At 47.0% G+C, this 21,714-nt stretch overlaps 7 protein-coding genes across 7 annotated transcripts; 3 read left to right on the top strand and 4 right to left on the bottom strand.

The window, feature by feature from the left end:
- Window positions 1-61: 61 nt before the first annotated feature.
- TREMEDRAFT_29143 (uncharacterized protein) lies at window positions 62-908 on the bottom strand (the record flags this gene model as incomplete). Its single annotated transcript, XM_007003207.1, has 2 exons — window positions 62-671; window positions 820-908. The coding sequence occupies 2 exons, from the start codon at window positions 906-908 to the stop codon at window positions 62-64; spliced, it is 699 nt and encodes a 232-aa protein (XP_007003269.1).
- Window positions 909-1,768: 860 nt separating this feature from the next.
- Window positions 1,769-4,732, bottom strand: TREMEDRAFT_28893 (uncharacterized protein; the record flags this gene model as incomplete). The annotated part of the gene is made up of 13 exons (XM_007003166.1): window positions 1,769-1,828; window positions 1,967-2,227; window positions 2,342-2,506; window positions 2,557-2,612; window positions 2,657-2,762; window positions 2,810-3,196; window positions 3,244-3,470; window positions 3,514-3,654; window positions 3,702-3,796; window positions 3,862-4,018; window positions 4,063-4,263; window positions 4,368-4,429; window positions 4,551-4,732. The coding sequence occupies 13 exons, from the start codon at window positions 4,730-4,732 to the stop codon at window positions 1,769-1,771; spliced, it is 2,100 nt and encodes a 699-aa protein (XP_007003228.1).
- Window positions 4,733-4,991: 259 nt separating this feature from the next.
- On the top strand, window positions 4,992-6,398 carry TREMEDRAFT_68135 (uncharacterized protein; the record flags this gene model as incomplete). Its single annotated transcript, XM_007003631.1, has 5 exons — window positions 4,992-5,102; window positions 5,191-5,338; window positions 5,387-5,603; window positions 5,666-5,783; window positions 5,832-6,398. The coding sequence occupies 5 exons, from the start codon at window positions 4,992-4,994 to the stop codon at window positions 6,396-6,398; spliced, it is 1,161 nt and encodes a 386-aa protein (XP_007003693.1).
- Window positions 6,399-6,509: 111 nt separating this feature from the next.
- On the bottom strand, window positions 6,510-6,936 carry TREMEDRAFT_28951 (uncharacterized protein; the record flags this gene model as incomplete). The annotated part of the gene is made up of 2 exons (XM_007003174.1): window positions 6,510-6,698; window positions 6,841-6,936. Coding segments are annotated over 2 exons (285 nt in total), but the record flags the coding sequence as incomplete, so codon positions are not given.
- Window positions 6,937-7,340: 404 nt separating this feature from the next.
- On the top strand, window positions 7,341-8,491 carry TREMEDRAFT_61129 (uncharacterized protein; the record flags this gene model as incomplete). The annotated part of the gene is made up of 5 exons (XM_007003460.1): window positions 7,341-7,669; window positions 7,716-7,916; window positions 7,958-8,029; window positions 8,075-8,265; window positions 8,310-8,491. The coding sequence occupies 5 exons, from the start codon at window positions 7,341-7,343 to the stop codon at window positions 8,489-8,491; spliced, it is 975 nt and encodes a 324-aa protein (XP_007003522.1).
- Window positions 8,492-8,602: 111 nt separating this feature from the next.
- On the bottom strand, window positions 8,603-9,070 carry TREMEDRAFT_23673 (uncharacterized protein; the record flags this gene model as incomplete). The annotated part of the gene is made up of 2 exons (XM_007003119.1): window positions 8,603-8,916; window positions 8,971-9,070. Coding segments are annotated over 2 exons (414 nt in total), but the record flags the coding sequence as incomplete, so codon positions are not given.
- Window positions 9,071-17,211: 8,141 nt separating this feature from the next.
- Window positions 17,212-18,696, top strand: TREMEDRAFT_61126 (uncharacterized protein; the record flags this gene model as incomplete). Its single annotated transcript, XM_007003459.1, has 2 exons — window positions 17,212-17,613; window positions 18,292-18,696. The coding sequence occupies 2 exons, from the start codon at window positions 17,212-17,214 to the stop codon at window positions 18,694-18,696; spliced, it is 807 nt and encodes a 268-aa protein (XP_007003521.1).
- Between the last annotated feature and the right edge of the window lie 3,018 nt (window positions 18,697-21,714).

The raw sequence follows: 21,714 nt of genomic DNA, 5'->3' as shown, positions 1-21,714 counted from the left end.
AACTCTGTTAAAGAAATCACGAAAATGACTGTAAAGTATACAGTGATCGTACACTCTGCTCCTACTGAAGAAGAGAGAAACGAGTAAAGGTGAAGAGAGAAAAAAAGAAGAAAAACTCACCAGGAGGTAGAGGAACGGTGTTGGTGGTATCGGTAACATTACATTTATATCCATTGAAATAGATTTGTTCTCCTCCTGATAATTGACTGTGTACCCAGTGCCAAGCGCAATGACAACCTCCAGGTGGACAAGGTGGAAGATCAGGTGGGATATGAAAAGTGATATTTTTTTCCCATGGACATTGATAAATGACCGAAATAACAACGAAATCTTCAGTGGTGATGGAATAAACGTCACTTTTGTATGCTATGGATAAAGCACAACCTTTGACATCGGTAGGATTTGAAGAACCGTATGTGTCCGTGGTATGAAGAGGACCTATGGTGTCGCAAGCATATGGAACTTTTCGAAGTGGATTATTGGGATCACCATACGATGTCAATGCTTTGTTACATCCTAATTCACCGTTCAACGTTCCCCCGGCGGGAAGAATGAGCATCTCTCCGTCGGCGGGAGGATTACTGATATTTCCGTGAAACCACCATTGATCAAAAGTGAGGTTGTAAAGAGGATTGACTAAATCTTCTTGGTTGGGATTGAGAGCGTCATATCTATAACATCAACATCGATTATCTCTACTTCTTCTATAGTCTTTATTTTTCAACGGGCACATAATACCACGGCTGGATGTTGTGTCTTCATCGACAAAGTTCAGAGATTAAGAGATGATCAGAAGACGATAGGAAAGACCTCACTTACCCATACGCAGATGGATGCCACATTGTCACATGAGCGATAGTCTGACTTAAGAATACCAAGACCGAGACCAGCTCGACTAGTCTAGACATCATGTTGTTGTACGAGAATTGTAAATTTGTACGAAAAATAAATTGAGGGAATGTGTTGTGAAAGAGTGTACGTATCGACTTTACAAAAGTGCTCAGCACTCAGACAGAAGTTGTGGTGATATGACAAAGAAGATGAAGGGAAAATGACTCTAATCAAGAGTCTTTAAAATACAATTCTATCCACGAAATATATTCGTCAGAAAGGTCAGAAAGGTGAGAAAGATACAAAGTTTAGTGTACAATCGAAAGATGAAAGGGACATGATTTCGAGGCACCAAATGGGAGTTTCCATAGATGAACAAGGGGGAGAATGAGAAAGAATGGGTGAGAACTTTGTGTCATGTTGAAAGGATTCAAAAAGACTTTCAGAACAAACTAAAGGACCGTGCTACATGCTACACGTATTTGTATATCTTCAAACGTCAAGGGGTGAGAGTTTCAAAACTTGTTTGGTCTTCGGGTTTGACGCGATGGTATCCCGTTGAAGTCATAAGGATGACCGATATTCTCACGTCTATCTTTCAGGTTGATACTCATGATTCTTTGATACGTGTCCTTCAGCCGGGTTAAATGATTGGATTAGGAGGAGACTGTGAGAAGATGTCGGATGCTTTTTCAAGACGAAACAAAGTCGAGGTGGGGGGTGATCGGAGCATGGTCGCCGCGGCGCCGCGGAATGAAATCTCCGTTCACGTGACTTTACACTTTCTCTGAATTGTCATTCGACCACTTACTCGTACATATAGTCAAGGCATGAAATGAGAAAGCAATGTGAGTACCCAGGAAAGATATGCACGATATATAATTTATACAGTGAATGACTATGGTGAATGTCCCCAAAATTCATCTTAGAGATCATCCTACAAGGCTTGGAAGTTGATAGCGTGAAGAGCTCGTCTACGTTCCTTCTCATCTTCTTTCTGTACCATCAGTACAGACCTCAAACTCGTGAATGAATGAGAATGGAGAAACCTCCTTAAGGGCACAATTCCCATGGCCGATAGTTGTACTGAGTATGTAGAGAAGCAACCATAGAATTGTTGATGACCCCAACTCACCTTCTCACGCTCGTTCAGGCCAAACACCACGATTGCCAATATGATGACCGTACCTATTACCGCCGCACCGACCCATGGAACCCAATCCCCAGGATGTAGATACAATTCCGACCTCCATTCCGTTGACCTGACCTTCCCTGGTGATTCTGAATCTCCCGTATCGGGGAAAGGAGGGTTGATGATGATTTGAGAATTAGGAATGAGAGATTCGAGATCTGTTGTGTGACCAGGAGGATGAAGGGATGTGCCCACTGTCAGGCGCTGATGATCAGCATTCTCACATTATGTGGCACCGACTTGCTACTCTACTCCAAGAGGGTATATGTCGATGATGTTATGTATGAGATGATTGAGTCCAAGTGCGAAAAGGCTCACCTCTACGTAGTTGTTCGTCCTTCCAAGACCGAAAAACGCATACGGTGTACCCAGAGCGTGGTAGCCTGTTTGAGGGAGTTGTGCTACTTGTTGTGCCACCCTCCGACCAAGTGTATCCTGTACGGTGAATTTGAATGTCGCGCCCCCATAGCTGACCCCGAGAGGCTGGCGGTTAATTCGAAATCCAATTGAAATATGTCGGTGAAGGAGCTTACACTGTATTTTCTTGCTTCAATGGTCTCGCACTCCCCTTGACATGCCCCATTCAACACTATCAAATCAGCACCAGTCCTACTCTGAGTCACAATTGCCCACCTTGTGCTTTGAGGAAGAACGCGTCATGATAGAAATTGTTCTGTACGACAGTGACCAGTCCTTCTCCCTGTGCATTTGTCCTCTGTACCAGAATGTCCAACGATCCCTGTCAATTAGCTCATCAGCACAAGCTGAACATGACAAATAACAAACATCATCATCCAAGTCCATCCAGCTGGCACCGCTCGCATCCCAAATACCATCCAAAGCCGTCCATCCTTTCCCTGATCCGACTCTCAATCCTCTCTTTCTTTTGCTACCTTTCTCGCATCCGGCAACACCTTTCCCGCATGGTACATTTTCCAATATTTTCACCTGATGACCGGCATGTCTCGATGAACCGAATGGACCTCCTGTCGGTGGAGCGGCCGTGGAGTTGGCAATAGTGATGAGCAGATCGGGGAAACCATTAACGTTGAAATCTCCCGGACGGATAGGAAGAGGGATACTCCTTGCATGAGGAGGATGAAGGAGGAGATCACCGTCACCGATTGAGTTCTCCAACAACGTCGACAGGGGCACTGACAGCATACTCTGTGTCTCATCAGCTCCAACTCCGCCGAATGTTTGTTACAATCCAAGCTTACCTCACTCGAAGAGTCGAAGGAGAATGAAAAGTTTTCGTCTCGAGTACATAATTCTCCCCAGCCACGACATTTCAAACTCCCATCTTTGGTATTCTGTGACCGCTCAGTGGAACAAATGGGGACTTGTTGATTATATGCTATGTTGATGCTGCAGTCACTACCCAGTCCAGTGGACGAAGAATGCCCAGAACATGTGGGGAAGATTATGTCTATGGATCCATCACGATCTTCTCATCAGCGACATGAAAAGACAGCGTGGAAGAAACTAACTCATGTCCGCGAATGAGAGTGGACCACTACCTTTAGGAAGATCATACGTTCTAGCCAAGGCGAAACCAGCTTCACCATGATTCAGCCAGATCTGAATGGAATGATGAGAAGTATGTGGTTGAGTGCAATGAAGAATGATATCTTTCAGTCAGCATCCGGTGGCTGATTACACCAAGGTATGAGCTTACCTGGTAAACAATCACCGTCTATATCTAAGAAAGCACTAGAATGGAGACTGGCTGGTACACAAGCTTCTTCGGGTGTCTGGAGAGGTGGCGCTAATCTGCATCACTCAGTACACATCTTCCTATACGACGTGCGTAAGAAATGTCACATGAAAAAACTTACAATGTGAACCCAGAGCCAGTATTCTTCCATACTTTGACCAGATTATCCCCAGCTTCATCCTCCTGAAATCCAAGTAAGGAAGGTCTCAACGATCCATCAGCGTCAAATACGAGAGGCTGAGCCATAGTGGAGCTAGGTATGGCCCAAGGATCCGTTTCTGACATTCAACTTTTTAAACGTCATTCTTCAAGCGGGACTTACGAAACCCCCCGTCCACTCCTCCTCCAATATACACTTGCATTCCCAGTCTTATCTTGTCACCACCCCACCATCCTCCATCGGATTTGTCCTCATACATGACCAGAAGGTCGAGCTGACCGTCATGGTTGTAATCGCCAGGGACGACGTTAATGATATTGGAAGAAAGGGTGACGCTGTGAGAAGGGAGAAATTTAAATGATTCTAATTATCAACATTTGCAAAACATTCAGGTACTTTGACTTGAAACATTTGGAGCCTCTAAAATGACATGAAAGAAAATCGGGGGAAGAACGAAGTGAACGAACCTCTATTCCAGAGATATAGTTGTACCGACTTCTGGTCTTTACTGAGAATGAAGAGATCCGAGCTATCATCAGCCGTTTCCCATTTCCATCCCACACACTCCAAAGGAGATTTCCTTCATTTGAACGTAAGTCATACAGTGGTATTGAATGGTAGAATGGTAAGACAATGCATGGAGAACTCACTGTTGATCACCGTTCCAATCGCCCATCGCTATCACCCTCCCCGTGGCATCTTCCAATCCCAAAGGCCCAGCATCGATGAACGCTTCCGCCACGAATCGTTTTTGCTTGAATGGCCATAATGCTCTTGTAGGTAGAGCGAAGATAGTCAGTACTGGTAGCGTCAGCGCTATCTTGAACCTCATCGAGGTGACATGGAGAGAGATGAAACGAGAAGTAGGTGGTAGTTAGATGTTGAGGCGATTTTGAGTACGCCCGGTGCCTGAGTTGACACCTGTCCAATGTCGTCAATGTTCCTCCAGTATCACTTTGACTTTTCCACCTTTACTCATATAATCCTAAGGCTCTCTTCAGGAAGTCCCAAGCGGCGAGCTGTCTCTGGCTGTCGGGGTGGTCGCGGCGATGACTCTCGAGAATAACGCCGAAGCAGGTCCATCACGGATTATGGATTTCGGACGAGCACCCAGAGTGAGCCAGATAGATTCAGATGAGCTAGACGAAGGTCTGGTATCAATGTTGGGAGAACGGGTGCATCAAGGTCTTAACAACTTTAAAGTCTGTACATTTCTCGAGAAAATATCTCATCTACCTTCTGCTCCCATGCCCTCATTTGGATGAATGTCGTTTAGATGCTGACTTCTAGTCTATCCAAGATTGGGACTTAAAACCAGAAATCGCTTTAGTGCTCAAACTCGTCATATTCCGATATGGTATATTCTCAGACTTCACTTCCCCGGGATCCAAGCTACAAAACCTGCGACTTGCTTCATCTTGCACCCGCACCGGTAAACGTGAGCTCTCATATTACTGGACCAAGCTGAAGGAGCTGACTTGAAAAGCCACAAAACGGACGTTGCTGCTGTATCTCTTGTTACACCCACCTATATTCCCTACTTATCTCTTGACTCGTCTAAGACAATACGCCTTGTCTAAAAGATGGCCCGATCGACCGTCTGATGATTGGAGGAGAAGGGCTTGGAGAATGTTAGTAAGGGTAGAGAATATCGCTCGAGCCTGGGAACTTCTAGGCTGGGGTATGTTCCTCTGGGACGGAAGGTAAGTTTCCCTTCTTCCCTCCTATACATCATGTGGAAGTAAGCTTTGAGATTGATGTACAGATATCCATCTTTACTCATGCGAATTCTGGGATTGAGACTTGTTCCTTCCTCCCCACATGTCACTCGTCTAGTCTCTTACGAATTTATGAACCGTCAGCTGGTTTGGGGTGCTTTAACGGTAGGTCCTTCGTCTTCCATTTTTATGTAATCAAACTGACGAAGTTAGGAGTTCTTGATGTTCTCTGTGCCACTTTTCCCCACTTTACCGACTTTTCTGACTCCTTCTACTCTCCTTCAACCTCTCAAGAACTTCCTCACTCAAGAAATCTCGATAGACTACACATCTCTTCCTTCTGTCACTCCGCAATCGATCGAGCAAACTACGAAAGCCCATTCGGGGGAATATGCAAATTTACCTCTGTCGACTTGTCCACTATGTTATCGTCGTATTCACTCCAAGCCCGCACCTATCACATCTATGACCACATCGATTCAACTACCTCCAATATCCATCGATCAAGAGGAGGAGGATGAAGAAACGAGGATATACGTACCTGCTCAAACGGATTGCTGGGGCGAGTGTAAATGGTGTTATTATTGTATAGCAGATGAACTTGTCCGACATCGACACGAGCTCACAAAGCACCAGAGGTCAAGTAGAAAAGGAAGCGAAGAGGATGAGAGTTGGATTTGTCTTCGATGCGGAGGAGCGGTCACAACGTCAAGGAGAGCAATCCCGGAACTACAATCTTTCAATCGTGAGGAACATGAGAGGGAAGAGGAAATTCAGTAAAGCTCGAAAGTAGGTAGGAGCTACCTAGATGATTTATTCATGCAATACCGAATATCTGTTCCCTCTCGTTCCTTCTATCCTCTTTCACGAAGAAAGATCTACATGACCGCTTTACTCTTCCAACTCGAAATCATAGGCCATCACTTCGGTTGCATTGGGCTTGATGTGTTTCTCCACGCAAGAGACGTGCGCTTCCGATACGGCGTATTTCTGTAAAGCTTCATGAGATGAGAAGATGGAATATAGACCATAGTCAAAGCCTTTAGCTCGAGCGTCGAGCAAAGGGGGACCGAGATGCATCTCTCAGTCAGCGAAGTCCCTCGTCAAGAGATATTCCAAATGTTCAGATGGGCAGTCAAAAGTCTGTCAGATGAAGGTATATGACGAGTCACTGCAAAGGGAAGATGATTGGTGTAGTGTAGAAGTAGGAGAAGCTGCGTACGAGTTCAGCACCAGGGACGGATTTGAGATGCTCGAAAGCCGCTTTGGCAGGACCGATAGGTTGGCGAAGTTTCCAAAGAACGATATGAACGATTTCTTTTTGTCAGCGGGTCCTTTTCCAGATACTATGTCCGTTATGAGTGAAGGATACGACGACTTACTGCCCATTTTGATAGAATTAGATGTGTAGGTCGGCTAGATGATGAAGATATGGAAGTGGAATTTAAATTGAGAGACGAGGCGTCGATACCGGTGATTCGATTCGAATCTCGGACAAATCCCGATGATCGGAACCCGGAACTCGCCGTCCGTATCACGTCACCCCAAACCATCTCTCTCCTCTAACATCTAGAGTACGTGACTGTCTTTTGGGATGGATCAGAGGTCAAAAGTTTGGAATTGATACCTACTCAAGACACTTGCTAATCAAGTGGTATAAAGGCGACTCATGGTCCTCAAAGATTCGGGCCGGTAAATGGGGAGAAGTAGTTTTGGAAAGATATGACCCGTCTTTCTCTTCATCTTCCTCTCTCTGCTCTTTTACCTCCCAAAGACGATCCCCATTCTATTCCACTCCACCCTCTACCCTCCCCTGCTGTCATCGTTGGACCTCTTCCTCCAACTTCTCCTCTACATCTATCATTGCAATATCTCGCCTTGTCTGACATACCGGAATTCCATCGACCATCCCGGCACCGAGAGAGGGTTCTGATATTGACCGGATCAAAAGATAGCTTCCGACATTCTTTGGAAGAAGAGGATGAAGATTGGTTTCGGGACCATGGGGTGGATTACGATGTACTTTATCGACTTAGAAGAGTTGACATGAGGTACGCAATCCATTTTCAGCCGATGATCCACCTTTGATATATGTAGATTTTGTCCTTCACCTCAACATCTAATGATGATGCTTGTGCTTCTAAGTGTCGGAGAAGGTACAGAACCTCATAAAGTCTCTCAACAACCTGGCATGATCATCTTATGGGATATAGCGGGAATGTTCATGGAAGAAGTTGAAGGTGATGAGAATGAACCTCAAACTTGTCATCCGGAACATGAACAAAGGTTCAGGTCAGAGTGAGTGGATCATCACCCTATGTGCATGATTGACTTTTTAGAGCTTGTATATCGGATTATCTCAGTCTTTTATCTGCGGCTCGGACTACTATCTCGCAGATGCCATCCCCAGAGTACGTCATGGAACATTGATGGAGAACACACTGTTGACCGAATAGCATATCATCGATTCGTTTGATTATTTTGGAACCTCATCTTTCAGCCACAAGTGCCATGCCTATCTTCCCTGTAAGACCCACAGACGAGAACGATCCTATGCCCCGAGCGACGCGCGAAAGAAGGGTGATGGTGATGGAAGGTCTCACAAAGTTGTTTGGGAGACAAGCGATTGGTCAAGTGAACAGTCTATGTAAATCAGCTACATCTGGAGAGATCTGAGAACTGACATGCCAGCTTCCGAGTCAGACTTACGAGATGGATCTTCGTATTCCCTGAATCTCGACATGTATCCGGGGGAGATATTTCAAATGAGACGACGACGATGTGGGAGAGCCGAATGGGCAGGAGCGACGGTAGTTGGACCAGATGAGGGAGTAGATGGCGATTTAGGTGGATGGCGATGGGGATTTGTCTAATATCCTCTCCTCGGTCTCCGATCCTCTTCTCTCATCCATCAGGGGTTCGACATCGAGCAGTCAGCAGACCAGTAACGACTAGATAATGACATGACATCATGAGCCATCTGTCCGTCTTGCATTCCACCAAGATTTTCCATAACTGACCAAAACCTCTTCCCCCTTTCCCAACCCTTTCTTCAATGACCAAATCTCCATCCTCACTTCTCCACCCTCGCCTGTCCCTATCCTGAACTCGGCATTCGGACTCACAGCTATCCCCCGATAGTCATTGACGAACCTCGCTGCGTTTCCTGCTTTCGCAGCGTCAACACCGATAGATACGTGCCAACCTTTTCTCGGGTTGTTGGGATCATGAGAGGATATACGGACTAGAGAAAGATCGTAGTCACTCTCTTGTTCCTCATCTACCGCTGTGTCTCCTGCTTCAGAGGGAGAATTGGGATCGTCGAGGGGAATGAAAGTGTGATGTATGATACCAAGATAGGGGATGATAAGCTCAGAGGGAGAAATACGTCGTTTAGTGAAAAGGCCGTATTGTCCATGAGCGGGATGAGAGGGATCGAGAATAGGTTTGATAGATAGATGGGAGGGATGAGGGACAGGTCGGGGTTGGAATTTGACCAGAGAGGGAGGTTGGTAGAGAAGAGGTAAGAGGTCAGGGGGAAAGTTAGGAGAGATCAAACTTCTAGTGATAAACTTCAACATTGGAGGCCAGTGAGGAGGGGGAGAGGTCGGATCTGACCGGGTCGGCATGAAAGATAAGGTAGAAGGGTTGGGAGGTGGAGAGAGAAAGACGAAAATGATCGGAAAGCAATATGTACATGTGGCATGTGGCGGTTGGATATGGAGTGGCGGTTTGACTACATAAATGGACGACAAGTTATCAATGGTGGTGTGCGTCATGTATGACTTTGAGGGACTCTTGGCAGAACATGCATGGTAAGATGGTCAAAAGTCAAACAGATGCTTGAAGATAATGACAAAAGTATGTACATAGCCCCGAACGACATGATTCAAACTCGTAGCGGTCATTCCCTTTCAATTTGTTATCTCATTGAACATCGTCTATGAAAAGGGCTACCTTATGCGTAGGCGATACGAGTTTGTTGATTGAGGCTTCTAAGTAGCCATAACAGTATCCACTGGGGAGGATCTGTCAGATTGAGAGTCACTTGATTGTCGAGGTTCTTCGACGATTCTGGAGGAGGAAGCTTGATGAGGTTGACGCAACTGGTCCAAGAGGGAAGAGGAACTTCCTTGTTGTCATGATTGGGCTCTGCTGGTGGTGTACAATTAGGTGATGGCTCATCGTTCTCCTGTGAAACAATGCCTCCAGATTCTACTGACTGAATGGCAGCTATTGTTATACAGCTGCAGTTACCAGTGGACATAGCTTCTGTATCTTGATGTGTTGTAATTGGGGTTGCCGTCATGACAACATCAAAATACATATCCTTCACTTTACCTAAAGAGAGAGGTGAGTAAAGGGTAGGCAATCCGTCTTGACTTCCAGTGCCCTTGTAGGTCTTGACTACCTGTCTTCTCAGTTATGGTCACCTTCTGACAGCATGGTTTCATGTCAAGCTTCCTCAATGATATACCTCTAAAAGGGAGAAAACATGTCCAATCATTGAGAGACAGGGAATGAAGCTTCCTCGCTTACATCTCGACGTCGTAAGTTGGAAAGCTCATGATCCAGAGCATTTAGTGCAGCAATCTGTTTAGTATAAGTGTCAATCAATGATGATCTCACCTCTTTGTTACGGGGTAACAACGAATCGAGAGGACTCTATCGAGTTCGACGGATTAGGACAGAGAAAAGCGGGAGTTGGAGGCAGTGCTGCAGTAGGTAGGGACGGGTTTTCCCCTTTCGAGATTTTCCCCACTGGGTTTGCTCAAAGCGGTTTTTCACCTGTCCGAGTATGTACATAGACGCTTGCAGTAGAACTGAGAGGAGGACACGGACACCTGTAGACAGTATATAGTACAATCAGCAAAGTACCAACTTTGCTGATTCTTCAATATCATTCTTTGGCTACATCGATTGCAGAGGAGACACGATCCATCACATAGCACCAGAGACACATAGATTTCTACGAGACTTCCATCGAGTTTGACCCAACCTGCGACCTAGTCATCGTGTTTCCAGTACCGTTACAAGTTGAAAAATCAGCCTTACGCGCCTTGGGTCAAAGTGGAGAGTATTGCATGCTTACCAGAGGGAAAGCGCGGAAAATGATACCGGAAAAAGAGGAATTGGAACAAGGGCTGGTCCCAGAGGTAGAAATACCAACAAGTTCTTCGAGAAGTACTATTTCACATGATCTCACTTCTACCACCACTACCCCAGATCCGCTGAATGAATTATCGCAGCAGTTGTCACAATTATTAGCCATTATGACGATGCAACAAAAGGAACAAAATGCATTAAGGGAAGAACTGGCTACGATCAAGGCTGACCGACAGAACCAACAGCTACTCACCTCAAAAGGGGCAAGTTCGATCGAAATTGAAGAGAAAAAGCCGTGTGTGGAGCCAAAACTTACCAACAACGAACGAATAGGAAGAACCAGGTGTGCGGACCCACCTACTTTCAGTGGAGAACGAGGGGAATTGGACAATTTCCTTGCAGCATGCCACATGAACTTCGAATTCAAAGGGGCAGAGTACGCCACCGATCGCAGAAAGATCCTGTTCATGTACGGTTACCTACGGGGCACCCCTCAAATGCTCTTAACTCCGGCCATAACCAACCCAAGTATATGGAATTCGACCGAGTGGCTAGAGACTTACGATAAGATCATTCAACACTTAAGAACACAATTCGGGGACAGCAACATGGCGGGTACCGCTATGCGGAAACTACAAGAGTTACAACAGACCGACACCGCAGCGGAATATTTTGCAAACTTTGAATTATGGTCGACTCATCTCGGAAAGGTACCCGATGCGATGAAAATCGCATCAGCCATACAGGGCCTGAAAGAAGAACTATTGAAGGTGGTAGTGGTGAATAACACCGACCCTCGAACCAAATCGGATTGGATCTACTTCAAGCAACACGTAATAGGAACCGAGGAGAATCAACGGATGGCTGAAACGATGATTGCAGCAAACCGATGGGCGGCTAGGCGTAAAAATGAAACGACATGGATCCCCTTACGATCGAACTCGACACGATTGGATAGTAATCTTTCGAACCCTGTGCAACACAACCCGCATTCAGGTGGTAAAGGACCACTACCAGGTGGAAAACCAGGGATGATGAATTTTGGTCTACCAAATGACCCTCCGGTCACTTGGACAGAGGACGGAGGACGCCTCAGTGAGAATGAAATGAACTGGAGAAGGGAGAACCGACGCTGCCTCAAATGTAGAAGTCCAGAACATTATGCCAACAACTGTCCAAATGGAGGAAACACGAGAAACAGTATTAGGGGATCCCCAAACCCGCATAGCTCACCAATTCCTAGTGGATCGAACTCGATTCCAACTGGATCTAAGGGGCCACTAGTTTGAGGGATGGCGGTGACCTTTGAAGATGAGGGAAACGACTACCTGGCCTAAGTGATGCGACCACTTGCGGCCAGGATCTAACAGAATCGCACAAAATTCAACTACCAATAGATCTTAGTAACGACTCGGCTATAATATACATAAAAATACAGACAGAAGAAGATACCCTACGATTTGGAATGTTAATTGATACCGGGGCTACCGGAAGGTATGTACAGCCGGCCTGTCCATTATACCATCTATTCCCAAAGAGACAGTATCAGGAACCACGGAAGATTAGGTTCCTCGATGGAACAACCGCGACGTTAGTGACCGAGTATGTAGAAGCCGAATTGGACCTAGGAGAAGGACTCAAGATTGCGACTCGATTGGATGTAATGGCATACGAAGGCCCTGAGGTACTGGTGGGATTGGACTTCTTAAAACAGTTCAGGGCCAGGATCGATTGTGGAAAGGGATTGATCGAGTTCGATGGAATCGGACAGGATAATGGTTGGAAGTATCCAAGATTGGAGGAAGGATTGGTAAGAGGAACAGCATTGGAAAAAGGAGAAGATGAAATGAGCAAGGAGGAGCTACGACAAGTCATACCGACACAATGGCACCAGTATCTAGAACTATTCAAGGTGGAGAGAGCAAGAAGATTACTGTAATGACCCTGCTTGTGAGGATCACCGCAAATAAATAAATGTAACCTACCCGTAGGGCTGGATACTGAATTGGAACTCTGTGATGTGGATAATACTAGTCAACAATGGGTCAAAGGTCAGTAATGGTCAGTGAAGAGTGTATCAAGGAAACCAAAGAGGGTCTGAGAGAGGACGGAGGAAAAAGGAGGAGAAGAAGGAGGGAGAAGAAGGAGGGAGAAGAGGAAGTGAGAAAAAAGACAATGAAGAAAGAGATCCCCCTCAGACCCGGCTTATATGCATAAATGAGCTCACGTTTGACGTAGGGAAAACGTGAGAGAATCTGCGTCTTTGACACGTTGTGCGTGTATACTATATACTAGGAGACAGGAGAGACTATAGGTAAAGAAGGCGTAACTGAGGCAAGTGCATATAAGCACTTGTATATATGATAGGCAGACAAGAGACAGGGGTAGGGGTGTCTGGAAGAGAATCTAGTAGCTCGGTACTGATCAGTATGTAGGGGATGGTCGGATCCACTACATCACCCCCGGCGGCGAGTAAGCCTGGTCCCCAGGCTTGGAGAATTATCCCTTAATCACCATGAGAGTGAGACTGCCAATATTTGGTAATGGTCAGTGGAGCACTTTTGAGGTTGTCAGCTGGCTCCCAAGTATCATCATGATCAGCATAGCCTTTCCAATGCACTAGATAGTACTCTTTTCCTTGAGGTCCAATTCTGTGCGCTCGTATGTGGTCTACTTCATATTCTGGTGCGGTCTCTGCCGTTCCAGGTTCTACTGGTGGAGGAGGGGGCTGCCTACGGTTTGGAAATGGGTTAGGGCGAAATAGTCGTAGGTACCGAATGTTGATCACTGGATGAGCCTTTATGTGGGGTGGTAAGTCAACCTTATATGAAGTGGGGTTAACTACCTTCACTATGCGGAAAGGTCCAACATACTTTGCTTTCAGTTTCTTTGATCCGGAACCTTTTATGAATGGGGGACTGAGGTAACTTGTTGATATCATGACCATGTCTCCATCTGAAAAAGGTCTTTCCTTTCGTCCTATGTTGAAATGACGGGCTTGTTCTTCTTGAGCCAGTGCAAGAGCATCTTGAGCTTGCTGTTGTTGTCACAAAGTGTGTGACAAGTCAAGCGAAAGTCGGGGAAGGGTATTTAACCAGCAATCGGCGGTAGAGTTAACCGCCGATTAATAGGCCTTTTCGTCGCAGTGGTTAACATCACTGTTCCGTTGGGCACTGTTATATCGAGCCAATGCTGGTTAGTTGGTCTTCGTGACAGATTAATCGGCGGTTACGGGTAGGATCCTGGGTTCGACTCCCCGGACGGCGCCGGGGGTAACCCAGGCCCTACTTGGAAAACCTCCCTCTCGGAGTAAGTTTTCGGTCTATCGTACCCTTCCCAAGTGTGGGGGCCCAAGCGGGGTCCCCTTGTCGGGGCCCCAAAGCGGGGGCCCAAGAGAGTGCATAATGTCACAAAGTGTGTGACAAGTCAAGCGAAAGTCGGGGAAGGGTATTTAACCAGCAATCGGCGGTAGAGTTAACCACCGATTAATAGGCCTTTTCGTCGCAGTGGTTAACATCACTGTTCCGTTGGGCACTGTTATATCGAGCCAATGCTGGTTAGTTGGTCTTCGTGACAGTTGTAAGCTTTTGAGATTATCAAGGAAGTCTTCGGTTGCAGGTACATCACTTTCAATGGGTATGAGACAGTCCAGAGGTGCAAGGGGTTGATAGCCAAAATCAAGCTCAAATGGGGATATACCGGTAGACTGATGTGTGGCCGAGTTGTAGGCAAATTCCAGTGCTGGAAGATGTTCAACCCAGTTATCCTGCCGATAGTCAACATAATGTCGGAGCATTTCCTTCACTGTTCGAACCATGTGTTCTGATTGTCCGTCGGTTTGGGGGTGATAGGGTGTAGACATGGCAAGCTTTGTTCCAAATTTTTGAAACAGTGCTTTCCAAAAGAGGGAAGTGAACTTGGTGTCTCGGTCTGAGATGATGACACGAGGCATACCATGAAGGGGAATGATGTGGTTGAAGATGTGTTGAGCGGTGTTGGTAGCTTTGTCAGTTGTATGACAGGGGATGAAGTGGGATCGCTTTGTGAGTTTGTCAGTCACTATCAGTACCATGTCAAATCGGTCCTTTCCTGATGGGGGGAGTGGTCCAGCAAAGTCCATTGCTATGGTATGCCATCTCTGTGGGGGAATAGGTAAGGGCTGGAGAAGACCAGATGGTCCTTCAGCAGATGATTTATTCCTTTGACAAGATTCACAGGAGGTGACGTACTGTCGGACATCTTTGTGCATTCCTGGCCAGAAGAAGCGGCGAGAGATAAGTGATAGTGTCTTATGTATACCTAAGTGCCCAGCACTTATAGCATCATGATTGTCGTGGAGGAGGGTGAGTCGGAGGTGGTTGATGGAGGGGATGCAAAGTCGTTCTTTGCCAGTGAGAGGGTCGTGATACGCTAAGAGTCCATCTTTGTCCAGCGTGAACCGTGCATTAAGACCTGTCTGATCCTTTGACTTGAGAGTGTTAATGATGTTGAGAAGTCGGGGATCTTGTGTGTATCCGTCTTTCACCTCTTTGAGAAAGTCTTTTGAAAAGGCCACTTGAGAAGCAAAGAGTTGTCTATCCACAACTGGTTCAATGTTCATTTCTAAATCCTCTGTTGCGGTGTTGACTGTTGGAAGGGGAGCTCTTGAGAGACAATCAACATTTGAATGAAGTCTGCCGGCCCGATGACGGATTGTCATGTTAGTGCGGTAGGGCTGCAGTTCCATTGACCATCGTAAAAGCCTACGATTGTTCCCTTTAAAGTCAAATAACCATTGAAGAGCGGAATGATCGGTGATAAGTGTGAATTTGGCACCATCAATATAGGGTTGAAGTTTGGTGACAGCCCAAATAATTCCTAAACATTCCAGTTCACTGGCTGTATAGTTTTGTTCAGCTGCAGTGAGTGATCTGCTGAGATAGGCTATGGGATGTTCCCTATTTTCGTCGTCCATCTGAGCCAAAACAGCACCTAAACCAACTGTTGAAGCATCTGTGTAAACAAGGAAAGGTTTCGAGTAATTAGGGTGGGCAAGGATGGGGGTGGTGGTGAGGCGAGTGCGCAGCTCCTCAAATGCTTTTTGGCATTCAGGTGTCCAGATGTACTTGGTGTCCTTAGTGAGGAGAGCATGGAGAGGGGAGGCAATGGTGGAGAAGTTGGGGACAAAACGACGATAATAGGTACACATACCTAAATATCGCTGTAGTTGTTTGATGGTGGTAGGAGGTTCCATATCTTTAATTGCTGCTACTGATTTTTCCAGCGTTCCAATTCCAATATTACTAATAGAATGTCCAAGTGCTTCTATTTCCTGGAAAGCAAGTCGTGATTTTGTGGGGCTGAGTGTGATTCCTGAGTTGGTGATGAGCTTGAGGATTGTGTCGATGTCCTGGAGGTGAGATTCAAAGTCTTTGCTGAATACGATGATATCATCAATGTAAACTAAAGCAATTTGCCATTTGTATCGGCCAAGTACCTTGTCCATGAATCGTTGGAAAACTGGTGGACCATTGCGGAGTCCAAAAGGCATTCGGTTCCATTGGTGAAGTCCTCGGTGTGTTCTAAATGCAGTCTTTGGTTTGTCTTCCTCAGCAATAGGAATTTGGTGGAAACCTTTGTTGGCATCAAAAGTACTGAACCATTGCTTACCTGAAAAATGAGTAAGAATGTCATCAATTCGAGGAAGTGGATATTGATCAGCTTTGGTCACATCATTGACTTTTCGAAAGTCAATGCAAAACCGATCCTTCCCTGTCACGAACTACGTCGTGACACCTCGATTACTCCACCAACAATGACCCTCCTTTGGCCATCAAAACCCCATCACGCCTTAACCTCTTTACTCTACACGTAACTCAGGACTTCTGACACCAAGTACGGCGAAGTTAGACGGAGTTAGGCTAAGTAGGAACAATGGGAGCAGAAGTACGGCGAAGTTAGACGGGGTTAGGCTAAGTAGGGACAATGGGAGCAGAAGTGTGGCGATGTTAGGCGGAGTTAGGCTAAGTAGGGACAATGGGAGCAGAAGTGCGGCGATGTTAGGCGGAGTTAGTCGAAGGAGGAAGAGGATGGCCGAGGGCTCGGGGAAGTTGGACGAAGTGCGTTGAAGTACGTCAAAGCGCGAGAGGGTTGGATGAACGTCTAGGAGGAGTAGATAATATTAGCTGAGAAGATCGCTGAAGTTCTTCAGCGATCCTTGATTGTTGTCAGTAGTAAAAGACAAATAGAGATAGCTATACATCGAGATACATCGCCATCAATAGAACAAAGCCTTAGTTAGAGTAACTACGCCGAAGTACGCCGTAGTTACACTCCTTTCGACGTCTGCGCCCTCCTGGTTGGGTGAGACATCGACTCAGAAGCGTGAAGTTAGCCGAGGTTCGTCGACCGTCGGTCTATTAGGAAGAAGTTGCTTGACGGTCGTGACAGTATCAAGGATCGCTCTTACCGACGACCCGTGCGAACCTCGGAGAAGTACAAAGATAATATGGAACCAGAAAGAAGAATTACACGAGGGATGAGTAGGGATGGAGACAGGATGGAGGAGAACGAGAGGAGAGCATTGGAGGAGCTTAGCAGAGCAATGGGGCAGGACCTTGGAGTGGAGGATAGTGTGGGGGGATCAATTCAAGGAGATGAGTTCGTTCCACCGGTGCCTTCTAACCCTCCTTCTCCTCCGTCTAATGCTCTCCCACCTGCGGGATCCCCACTTGGATCAGACCAAACCCCAAGCCCAAGAGAAAACACTGGAAGTACGGCGAACTTGGGAGAAGAAGGAACACAAGGGGTGGTGTTGGCCTTGATGCAGATGGTGGCGAATATGAACAAAGACATGATGGAGGAGAGAAGGCGTAGGGAGGAATGGGAACAGAGAAGAGAAAGGGATACAGTGGGCGGGATTGCAGAAGGGATATCAGAAGGAGTGAGGTACGCCATGGGACGGCAAACTTCGGCGACCCCAAGCGTAGTGGGCGAACAACGGAAGGGGATAAAGCTACCTAACCCAGACCTCTGGAGAGGAGATCGGAACAAGTTAACCGCCTTTCTGTCTGAGTGCGACGTACATTTCGAATTGAACTCTCATCTTTTCCCCGACGACACTAAGAAAGTCTTTTTCATGATCTCTCATCTACGCGAAACACCTCTTCTTGCAGTGCAGCCCGATCTATCCAAAAGACCTCTTCCTGAGTACCTCATGACACACGATCAGTTCGTTAAGTACCTCAAGACTAACTTTGGTGATCCAGACGAAGAAGGAACTGCGGCCCGACAACTTAACGACCTCAAGCAAACCGGGTCTGCTTCGGACTACTTCTCCGCCTTCCAGCGACATGTTGCGATTCTTAAGTGGTCTGATGATGGAAACCTAGTTGACCGAGCCAAGAAAGGACTAAAATCGCACCTTCTAGATGAAATTGCGAGACACGGTAGATCGTTTGGGACTGTGAAAGAGCTATTGGAGTTTGTGATTCCCTTGGACAACCGCCTGTGGAGGAGACAAGTGGAGAAGGAGGCAGAGAGGAAAAGGGAAGGAGGGATAAGGACAACGACAGTGGTGGAAAGTCAGAGGACGGAGAAGAAAGAAGAGAAGAAATGGGAAAAGGGGCAACTTTCGGCGCAGGGTGGTGTCCAGGCGGCTATGATGTCGACGGTGGTAAAGAGTACACCGCCAAACATCGACGAAGTTCGCCGAAGATGGCCTAGGCCGAGCTCCGATCTGAGGGAGACAAGGAGGAAGGAGGGGAAGTGTACCGAGTGTGGTGAAGCAGGACATTGGCTGAAGGAATGCCCTGTAAGGGAGGCTAAGGTTAAGGTTGGACTGTTGCCTCCATGGGGGGAGAAGTTCGGAGAACGTGGTGGAGGATCGGGAGGGAACGCAGTACCTCTCGGACAGAGGAGGAACTTGAATGTGGTTGGAGGAGAAGTAGATTTGGAAGAGGACCAGGGAAAAGAAGAGGACCTGTCGCAGTAGGCGAGGCTCGGCGGGTCCGCCATATTCTCTCGGCCACCATTCCCAAACCCATAAAAGAAACACAGCTGATGGAGCCAGAGGATTGTGAATACAAAAATACACCACTCAGTACCCCTTGTTCATGCAATGTCGATAATCATCTCCTCATCCCTTCCGTTTCCAGAGATCAACCTAAATCGGACATTTTCATTAATGGAATAAAGCTAACTACGCTCTGGGACACTGGAGCTACTTGTTCATATATAAGCCCTAGGGCAGCAGCGAAGATAGGTGTAGAAAAGAGGCGATATCAGGTGAGCGTACCCGTTCACATGTTCGACGGCTCGGTGAGTGTCGCTGGACCCATCACCGAGTTTGTCGAAGTCGGATTTAGTTTGACGAAGGACGCCGAAGTGCGATCTGTTTGTCTCGATGTAACAACGCTCTGCGACGCAGATGTTGTGATAGGGTGGGATTGGATGAGGAAGGAAGGGGTTGTCCTTGATGGAAGAGACAACTCGGTGAAATTTCCCATCCCAACCCCACCAAGTGCGGCGAAGTTAGCGGCCATAGGGCTGCCGACTCCGACGGACGCGATAGACCTCTGCGGCGAAGATGAGCTTGAAGAGCTGAGCCCGGAGGAACAAGACGAGTTGTTCCAGGTGGTTCCTGAACAATACCACCAGTACATTGACGTTTTTAATCCGAAGAAGGGAGGAGAGACCCTTCCCCCTTCAAGGTCCTACGATTTGAAGTTTGAGCTTAAGGAGGGGGCGAACCTTAAGGTCGCCTCCCTCTATGCTCAAGGAGAAGATCAGAGACGCGCGCTGAGAGACATACTAGATCGCGAAATCGCCGCTGGCCGAATTCGGGCAAGTAACTCGCCATACGGCTCACCAATGTTTATGATACCGAAGAAAGCCGAAGGACAATGGCGAATGGTCATCGACTATCGAAAACTGAATGAAGCGACCATACCAGATGCCTACCCTCTCCCTCTAATAGGTCAAATTACCGAAGAACTTGGAAAAGCAAGGTATTTCAGCAAACTAGATCTAATTGGAGCATACCAATTGTTGAGGGTGACAGAGGGACATGAACACCTGACGGCGTTCAGGACACAGTATGGTATGTTTGAATCTCTGGTTGTTCGTGATGGGCTGCGAAACGCCCCCGCGGTCTTCCAACACTTCCTAAATGAGGTGTTTAGAGAGCTACTAGGGAATGGAGTCGTGGTCTACATTGACGATATCCTCATTTATGGGAATACGTTGGAGGAATTACGAGGAACTACGGCGAAGGTCTTTGAGGTACTGCGGAAGGCGAGCCTGTACGTGAAAGCTAGTAAGTGCGAGTTCGAAAGAGATTCGGTGGTGTTTCTGGGTTTCGTGGTATCCTCTAAAGGTGTATCGGTGAACCCAGAATACATTGATGCCATCACTTCCTTCCCACGTCCTAAGAATCTACGAGAGTCAAGGGGATTCATTGGAGTTGTAAGCTATTACAGGCGCTTTGTCCCCAACTTCTCGAAGATTGCTAGACCTATCAATGACTTGACAAGGAAGGAGGTACCATTTGTGTGGGGAGTCGAACAGGAGTCAGCCTTCAAAGAGTTGAAGGCTAGGATGTGTACTGCGCCGGTATTAGCCCATTTTGACCCTACATTGAAGACGATATTACAGAAAGATGCGTCGTTCTTCGGCTGGGGGTTCATAATTTCGCAGATCAACACGGCTGGTCAAGAACACCCAGTAGCTATTGAGTCTGGTGCTTTCAACACAGCTCAGCTGAATTATACGGTAGGAGAAAAGGAGTTCCTCGCTGTAGTGGAGGGTTTCAGAAGAAGGAGACACTTATTATTGCAGGTAGAAACCACAGTACTTACCGACCATCTAAACCTTACCTACTGGATGGAGCCGAAACAACTCAGTCCTCGGCAAGGTAGGTGGGTAGAGGAGCTAGCTAACTTCAGGTTTAAAATGGTTTATCGGCCAGGAACCCAGGCAAGTCTTCCAGATGGATTATCTAGACGGGCGGACTATCATTCCGGGAAAGGAAGTACCATGGTACAAGAGAGCAACCTTATCCAAGGTCTGCCGAAGTTCGACGAAGTTGACGCCACCACGTCGGAGTTGCGTCACCTCCTTCGAGCATTGCAAGGGACAAGGGAGGTAAAGGAAAATGATCTTGTGGACCCTATGGATCTAGTACTTGGAGTTCAGGAGGACGAAGACATAGAAGGGGTCAGAGAAGAATTATTAGGAGTCGTTTGCGCTGAGTGTTCTCATCCTACGTGTAACGATAACGTGCAGGAACCAGGATCAATCACCGAACTACGCCGTAGTTCGCGGTCTCCTCTAATCCTTCGTGGGGGGTGGAACTCAAGAGGTTTCCTCACATTCGACGATCGCATTTATGTGTCGAACTACGCCGATGCTCGGCTGAAGATCATGAAAATGCGACATGACTCGGCCTTAGCTGGTCACCCAGGTTCAGCGAAGACCCTTGAGCTAGTTCTAAGGGACTATGTCTGGATTGGAGTAAGGAAGGATGTTGAGGACTACATCGCTGGATGCGCGGTATGTCAGAGGGCAAAGACTAACAGACAGAAACCCCATGGAGAGCTTAAACCACTGGAGGTAGCTACGAAACCTTGGTCTAGCATCTCGATGGATTTTATCGAGGAGCTGCCAAATTCCCATGGATATAATTCCATCCTGGTAGTGGTGGATCGGTTGACCAAATGGGCCATTTTTATCCCGACTACGACGAAGTTAACCGCAGCCGGCCTATCAGAGTTGATATTGGACTATGTGGTGGCCCAGCATGGGTTGCCAGAGAATATAGTATCGGACAGGGGATCGAAGTTTACCTCCAAGTTCTGGAAGAATTTGACCGATAGTCTCGGAATAAGACTACATCTCTCTACTGCATATCATCCACAGACTGACGGACAGACCGAACGAACCAACCAGTCTTTGGAACTGTATCTTCGAATCTTCACCTCCTATCAGCAGAACGACTGGTCAAAGCTACTCG

This window comes from Tremella mesenterica (assembly GCF_000271645.1).
Source record: "Tremella mesenterica DSM 1558 unplaced genomic scaffold TREMEscaffold_3, whole genome shotgun sequence".
NCBI lineage: Eukaryota > Fungi > Basidiomycota > Tremellomycetes > Tremellales > Tremellaceae > Tremella > Tremella mesenterica.
Note: the sequence above shows the minus strand (reverse complement) of the source record. Positions and strands in the feature narration are given on the sequence as shown.